The sequence below is a fragment of the Fulmarus glacialis genome, unplaced genomic scaffold (genome assembly GCF_000690835.1).
Source record: "Fulmarus glacialis isolate BGI_N327 unplaced genomic scaffold, ASM69083v1 scaffold20304, whole genome shotgun sequence".
Taxonomy (NCBI): domain Eukaryota; kingdom Metazoa; phylum Chordata; class Aves; order Procellariiformes; family Procellariidae; genus Fulmarus; species Fulmarus glacialis.
Genome location: NW_009207663.1, coordinates 723 through 8,322, shown reverse-complemented (window position 1 = coordinate 8,322; position 7,600 = coordinate 723). Strand labels below are relative to the sequence as shown.

The window sequence follows — 7,600 nt, the reverse complement described above, 5'->3', positions numbered from 1 at the left end:
CATGGGGCAAGGAGGATGGGGAGGGGGCTCCCCGCGGGGCAGGGGACGTAGGTGAAGATGGGGTTCATTAAGGATACCATAGCCCGGGGGGTGTCACAGCCTCTCTGCTCTGACTTTGCACCCACGGAGGCTTGTCCGTGGGGACGGGCAGAGCTGCGGGGCTCAGCCGCCTCCCTGGGGTTACGGGTTGTCATTCCAGAGCCTGTGCGGAGATGGATGCACAGGGCCCGGTTCCGAGTATCACGGAGGAGTTCAGGAGAATAGTAAGTCTCTTGTTCCAGTGGGGTTTATGGCACTTAGAGCACTGTGGTTACAAACGCAGCGTCTCTCAAACAGACCCGAGGTTTGCTGCTGGTAAAGAGCTCAAAGGGACACCTGGAAGCCCCAGAGGAATTGCGGAGGGGCGTCAAACTGTGGGTCAAGTCAGAGAGGTCTTTGCTCACAAACCTCCTTTGACTCCCCATCTTTTCTGTGCTGCTGTTGTGCTGAGTTTAGGATTACAGCAAGCGGCAGAAGACAGAAGCAGAGGAGAGGAAATCTCCAGCTCGCAGGTTGACTTTGCCACCGCTCACCAATGAGGACAAGAAGAAGAAAGGGGAGAAGAACAAGCCAGGTTGGGAGAGATTCCCTTATGATCCGGCCTGCTGTCCGTGCCCACTGGTGCCGCTTTTGCGTTAACCCAGTGCTTTCTGCTGGGTTCAGCAAAAGCCACAAAAAGAAAATTACCCAAGGGGAAATGTTGAGAATAAAGGGGGAGAACTAGAAAAGACCAGGGAGTGCTTTGTAGGCTCGGCGCCTGGGCTGTAACTGCGAGCAGCTTTTGCTGGGGCTGCAGAATGTTTGAATTCAGTCTCTCAGTTGTTCTTTGTATTTCCCTCAGCCACCTATGATGGAAGAGAGTAGATGTAAGGTGTTGAGATTGGACTGTGAAATAAGCACGGGCCTTTTTTTTGTTTCACCAGTTGCATTTATGCTGAGTAAAAAATCACCCTTGCCTTCGGAGACATCATCATCCCAAGAGAAATACAGAAGTTTTACTCAGAGGAAATTAGCGCTCAAGAAAGCTGAATTAGCTAAAACCTTGGAAGAGATCAAAATTACCACAGTACGTGCCACAAATATCCAGTGCTGGGATGTAGGTAGCAAATCCTACCCCGCTGCTTTTATGGAGGAAATTCTAGCAGCCTGACTCACTCTTGCAAAATGGCATGTGTTTATTTATTAATACGCTGGGGGTAATTATGCTGCTCTGCTTAATGTGGGTGAAATCTAACCTTGATATTGCCTATCAAGAAAAATTAAGAGGAACCAAGAGAGAGTCCAGACTGTAGCAGTTGGAGGGATGAGATTTAGGAAATGTGACCTGTTAGAAAAGGCTGTCGGTATCAGATTTTCTCGGTGTAGCAAAGAGAAGGTTGAGGTGGAGGACATGACCACAGCTTTTTAGTAGGTGAAGGATGGATATAATGATCCTGCAGCTGGCAGTAAGGAATGTGGGAGCAGGGGTGTGCTGTATGGGGGAAGTCAGAGTGCCTCAGCAGTGAGACTGCTGTTACCGTGGGACAGGAATGTCCCGGGGACGGCAGACGATGCTAAGAAGACTTAGGGCAGGTGGGAATGGTGGAATCCGCAACACTTTAATCCACAAATTCCCACAGAATCTGACCAATCTGAAGAAAAATGCCATCGAGGAGCTGAAGCAGCGCAGTGGCCGCCTGGCAGAGATCAACTGCCAGCTGATTAAGGACATCCAGCGCACTGATGACAGCACTGCCAAGCAAGCCAGGGGCCTGCTGCAGCAGTATGAAGTATTTCAGGTGAGACTTTAGGGTTGGCCAACAGACCCAATTCAGCAGAGTGCAGAACTTCCCATTACTCGTTAGTACTGGAGCAGGGTCAGGTTCTGCAGAGCCCCTTCCACTGCACCGAGTGTCACAGGAGCATCCCCAGACGGGAGCATCCCCAGCCCTGGGGGGAGCTCTCTGATGCCCAAAGATCCTGTGTGGTGCTCTTGTTTTGTGCCCATGTTTTAAAGCTGCAACAGCACCCTGGCTGTAACTGTTCCAAGCAACAGTAGTCACCCCTGTAACAGTCCAAATCCATCCCTCCATAATGTCCTTGGCTCCAGCTGGCTCCTGAAGCCACTCTGCTCCCCAGAGCAGCTCCCGTGCATGAGCTGGCACCAGCCGCAGCGACGGATTCCTCTGTGCTGCTAATGCAAGCAACAGCACGGGAGAGGAAGGTCAGGGATGGTGCAGGGGGACGTGTCAGAGCTCTGTGGAATGAGCAGTGACTGGATTTCTCCCTGTGCAGACAGTGAAGGCAATAGTGCAGACCTTCAATCAGAACCAGCTGGATACTGCAAGGGCAGAGCTCCAGGAAATGGAGGAAGCAATGGAAAAGAGTCTGGGAAGTGAGTTGCTCACATTACTATGAAATGCAGTCTATACAACCATGTTACCTTTGCTTTCCACCTTCTTAGGTTAAAGACACTGTGTTGATCTTATAAATGTCAAACAATTCCATTTCTGAAAATGAATCCCATTTGCTCTATGGGGATGATCCTCCCATCAGCCTGTTAGGAGGGAGAGAGCCCTGTGACAGCCGGCAGTCTGTGCTCAGGGGGTCGGAAGAATCGCCTCCTTGGCAGCTGTTTGCACTGTCCTGTTGGGGCAGGATCTGGTCAAGGTGGTCTGACGTGGGGTGGCCGTTCCCACTCCCCATGGGCTGTGTAATCTCTGGACAAAGAAGGGCTCAGGCAGATGCAGGACAGACTCCTTAGCTCAGTGAAGAAGCGAAGCTCTGGAACCCCTGGGTTGAGATTTTCTGTTTTGACTTTCAATCAGAGCTACAGCAGCAGCTGGATGAAGTCACATCAAAGGTACAGGTTCTCCAGGACAAGCTCAGCATCCTGCGGACCTACACCAACAGGCAGTATCCGGAACAAGCTGTCCAGATAGTCCTTCTGCAGCACAGCATCCAGAACCTGAAGGAGCAACAGCAGGTGCTGAGACCTCCCCTTCCCTGCAGCGTTGCCAGGGAGGAAGGAGAGGGCAGGGGAGGAAAGAATGCAATAGTATCTTGCCTAACGCTCCTGTTGTTTCTGTGCGCTGCTTCCTGCTGTTCTCAGGAGGAGATAGACAAGACAGAAGAAATGGGGAAGGCCATCTTGGAGGAATTGGAAGAGAAGGCACGGGCAGAACAAGAGGCACTATTACAGAAAGTCGTGGAGGTTTGTGGAGTTCATGTGACGTCCCAGCAAGGGGGATCGGTTTCTGGGAGCTGGGAGACAAGGCAGGGGCTGCCACACATTGCCCGTTAGCAAAAGCATGGTGCAGCCAGCGCCCAAAGGGTAACAGAGCATCGCTGCTCCCCTCCTGATGCCGTACTGGAGCTGTTCGTCAGGCTGGGAGGGTGCATGAGAAGCGCTTCTGAGTTGCTGCTGTAGTCTGACGTGTTGAAATATTCTCAGACTCGCTCCTGAGAGTTTGCTGCGCGGAGGTGAGTGCACTGACTCAACATTCACCCTGCTTTTATGGTCCCTGTTTTATTACATTATTTAGGTAGCTGCTTCACTAATTGGCTGTGACACTGCTGTGGCAGTGCGCATGTGTTTGTAATAAATTCATGAGAAAATTCAACTATATGCAGCACTACAGAGCAGGGACTGCTGTCATTCTTCCCAAAATAGGAGGAACTCCTGTTGCACGGTTCCTGCTCGCATGATGTGCTTAGCACTTTTTCTGGGTTAGCAGCTTGAGAGCACTAAGAAAATATTAATTACTGACTCCATTTACAGCCTGCTCTGATGTAGAGCTGCTGTGCCCTTTTACAGGTGAAACCGTAAGCACAGGTGATATAAGTAACCCAAGCAATATTAATAAGCTTTCCCTGGGAAACTGAACTGGATCTCTTGAGTTCCTCAGTCTTGTTCCATGATCAGCACAACGTGATCTCAATGACAGGCTCTTTCTAGAGCCAGAACCCAAACCTTATGCGAGCAGAAATTATTTTCTTGAAGAGTGACGCATCTGGGCACGGCCAGCATTGGCACCTGACATTGGCGGGGTTTCATGCTGGTGGTTACTGTGGAGTTTCTTCAGCTGATTTTCTTCTCTTCACCCACACAGAAGATGTTGCTGCACCAGGATGGCCTGAAGCAGATGGTGATAAACAATCATGTTCTGCGACATGAAATACTGAGGCAAAGGGAGGTGAGCGAGCTGGGGAAGAACCAGCACAGTGCAGCAGAGCCAGCCATCCTCAGCCCTTGCCCTTCGTGAGGATTTTGTCTGCCTTAGTGGGGTACATTGCCTTCCATTTCCACTGGAGTCAGTGGGCTGTTAGGACATCCTGAGGACGAGCAGTCCAGCAGGTATTTCAGGAAGCTTGTTAGGGGCTTACTTGCACGAGGGATGTTTTCTAGCTCTGCTGTTTGCAAAATCTCTAAAACTTTTAATTCCTGCTTCTCTTGCAAAGTAAAGAACTCTTAGAAATGTCGTTCATTCAGATTATTAAGGACCTGGAAGAGGAGATTGGTGAGCTGAAGAGAAGCATCCAGACACTCCGCCAGAGTGCAAGAGACCCGAGAGAGCTGATCTTTGCTGACGTTCTTCTCCGCAGACCAAAGTAAGGCTGGTCAGTGGGCATGCACAGCCCTTTCTCTGTGGCCTTGGGTGGCAGAGTCTTTGGCACTGGGTGCTAATAACCTTACCCCATCGTTTCCACAGACGTCACTGTTAAACCCACACCCAGCCCGGGGTATAAACCCACAGTTGTGTTGGGTTCTGCTTGGGAAGACGGCTGCAGGGTCTAGTGGTCTTGCCTAAGAGCAGCTAGGAACTAGCCACAACTCTAATACCGATGTGCGGTCAGCCTTGGTCACATCACATCTCTCTTCTGGGCTTCCCTTTGTGCAGCCTGCGAGTGCAGTTTATTAGTGGCTGCAGCTGGGGACAGTCAGGGCCAGCAGAGCTTTTCAAGGCCTTTGTGCCTATGCTGACTCTTACTTTATTGTTGTTTTCACTTTGTGGTTGGGAAACAAAACTGAGGGAAGGGGCAGGCTCCTGAGGAGCATCCCTATCTGGGCAGGTCTTGCCCACCTAGAGCCGCCTTGCTGGTTGTGTGAAATGGCTGGTTGTGTGAAAAGCGCTCTGGGAGAACAAAGATGGGCAGCCATTTCCCTCATAGGTAAAAAAATGTGTTGGCAACATTGGCTGGCAGCAAAAAAGCAAAACTTTGTTATCTTTCTCACTGCTCTTTTCCTGCCCCAGTTCCCTGGTAGCTAATTACTTCCCGAGTGGAGGTTGTGGGTAATCCCCACTCCTGCTTACCAGTGTGCGCTGATACTGGATATAAGAATTACAAAGTGTAAGGTGAATCCTCACCTAGCGTTGATGGGGAGAAGGCCCTGCTAGCTCGATCACAGGAATACTGGGCTCTCCTCTCCAGGGACAGACCCAGACTGGCCAAGTCTAGGCTGAAGCGTACCAACAGACAGCTGTGACAAGGTATTTTCCACCAAACCCATGGCAGGCTGAAGGTGTAGCGCTGCCCCTTGTCCCGTGGCAGCGTGGTCCCGCACAGGACAGGGCAAATCACAAAATCACAAATGATTTAGAGCTGCTGAGGTGCCTTGGCTTTCTGTGCTGTCCGCTGACCCGGGGTGCAAACCTGAGAAAAAATGGGTCAAATGTGTTTAAATCTCAAGTATGCTGTAGCCTGAAACCCGTAGTTGTGTGCAGAACAGCGTGCATATGCGCGTTTATTTACAGCAACTGCCTATACAAATTGTTCTTGGCACAGAGATGTCTGTTAACGGAGTCACTCCTTTCCAGCGGGTCCTGCCGCTGCAGGTGCAGGCCAACCCTTCAGTTCCTCTGCACCTCATGTGTACGTGGGCATTATTTTGCATGAAAATATCATCCCTTGGGATGAGCAGATGCTCACCCAGCAAAGCGGTGGTGGTGCAGGTGACAAGAGGGGCTGGATCTCCTGCTCCAGGGCCTGGGTATTAGCTGGAAGCCAGGTATGGCTGCAGTGCTGCGGAGGCATGAGCCGAAGCAGGAGGAAAGCCTGGAACATGTCAGGAGACCACGGGGGGAGGCAAGCAGCTGTGTGATGGATTAGTGCAACTTAATTTTTTTTCCGATAAAAAAATGATAAAAAAGGAGAATTAATTAGCCTCGACAGCTGGTGGGGCTGGGGTTACTGAGGGTGGCTGGGAGAAGAGTTAAAAATAGCAGGAAGGCCCAAGTGGAAAGTTTCTGTAACATCACAAGTCAGGCATTTGGTGCTTACCCGCCCTGACAGGCGGGAGCCCGTGCCAGAGCCCTCTCGGCCATCCCTCAGCCCTTTCCCACTGACCTCCCTGCAACTTTTCACACGACTTCACCAGCCGGTCGTTTTTTCTAATTAACCCGTTGGTTCCAGACACTGGGTGTGCTTCTTGAAAGAGCAAAATCAGACACAAGCTGCACTCAGCCTGGAAGTGTAAGGGTGTGTAGGTGCCCAGGACTTTTGCTTGGGCCTCCTTGGGCCCTCCTTGGGTCCCCATGTGGAGCCCGGAGGAGCTGTAACCCCCTGCGTACCCATTCCCATCTGCATTTCAGTTTCCCCTTGTTAAAAATCCTCTTGCTCCAAGGGGCCCTGGGTAGATTTCACAGCAGCTTCGAGCCCTGCGCTGGACGCACTCTGGACGCACAGTTTGTCCTGGACTGAGACGGAGATGGATGAGCACAGCTCTGAGCAAGCCCAGCTCGCTGTGCTTGTCCTCTCTCTGCGAGAAAGCAGATGTACCTGGCTGCTCCGACAGGCTTTCTCTGCTTCTGTTTGTCTTTCGGGATTGACAGTGAGGGGCGGCTAATTTCATTCCTTCTCCCTCTTGGAGCCCCAGGGGTTACATCTGGCTTTGCCTCTGCGGGAAGGCCAGTGAGCACCGAGCCTGCCTTGCAGAGGGCTCAGTTGCAAGCCCAGTCTAAGGCAGGGCCGTGGAGCAGGGCTCGGGCTGGGAGACGATTTCTTTTGTAGGCAGAGTGGTTAGTGGCCGGGGTAGACCATGAAGGGTGAGCCGACAAGCAAAATAGTGCTGGGGTGAGCTGGAGGTTGGGCTGGGCTCTGGTTCATGCTGAACAGGGGCTGTGCACAACAACCCTCATCTGGTTTGAAAGGGTTTTTCCCCTGCTCCCCCAGCTGCTTGCTTTGTCCTGTGTCCCAGAACAAGCATCTGGTCTCTCCCCACTGAAAACCAGTCCCGGACCCTGGGGACGCAGAGGAGGTGGCACAGCTAACACAAGGCAGGCTTCCCTCCACCCATCTCTTGCCCTCTGATGATGGAGCTGCCATGCAGGGGACAGGACGCCTCCGAGCTCTGGGTGGGCTGCACAGAGCATCCGAGCAGTCACCCACCTCCCGCCCTGGCCGCGCAGGAGCTTCTCCTCCTCCTCGCACCGAACCAGCCGAAGCACAGTGGCTTATTCCCGCTCTTTCCTTTGCCCCTCCTAACTCTCTCTTGCTCAGGTGCACGCCGGATACCGAGGGGGTCCTCAACATCCCTGCAAAGGAGACGCTGCTCACCTCACGCTCGGCCCTGCCCCTCACT

The 7,600-nt window shown here is 52.2% G+C and overlaps 1 protein-coding gene across 1 annotated transcript in view; it reads left to right on the top strand.

The window, feature by feature from the left end:
- Nucleotides 1-564: 564 nt before the first annotated feature.
- Nucleotides 565-7,600, top strand: part of LOC104075641 (chromosome unknown open reading frame, human C20orf96) — a gene marked incomplete at its 3' end in the record, with an annotated part of 7,644 nt that continues 608 nt past the window's right edge. The window contains exons 1-9 of the mRNA XM_009576212.1: nucleotides 565-613; nucleotides 963-1,105; nucleotides 1,659-1,817; nucleotides 2,314-2,413; nucleotides 2,847-3,004; nucleotides 3,131-3,232; nucleotides 4,131-4,214; nucleotides 4,511-4,629; nucleotides 7,519-7,566. Of these exons, the coding sequence (XP_009574507.1) occupies nucleotides 971-1,105; nucleotides 1,659-1,817; nucleotides 2,314-2,413; nucleotides 2,847-3,004; nucleotides 3,131-3,232; nucleotides 4,131-4,214; nucleotides 4,511-4,629; nucleotides 7,519-7,566 (905 nt within the window). The remainder of the gene's footprint in view (nucleotides 614-962; nucleotides 1,106-1,658; nucleotides 1,818-2,313; nucleotides 2,414-2,846; nucleotides 3,005-3,130; nucleotides 3,233-4,130; nucleotides 4,215-4,510; nucleotides 4,630-7,518; nucleotides 7,567-7,600) is intronic.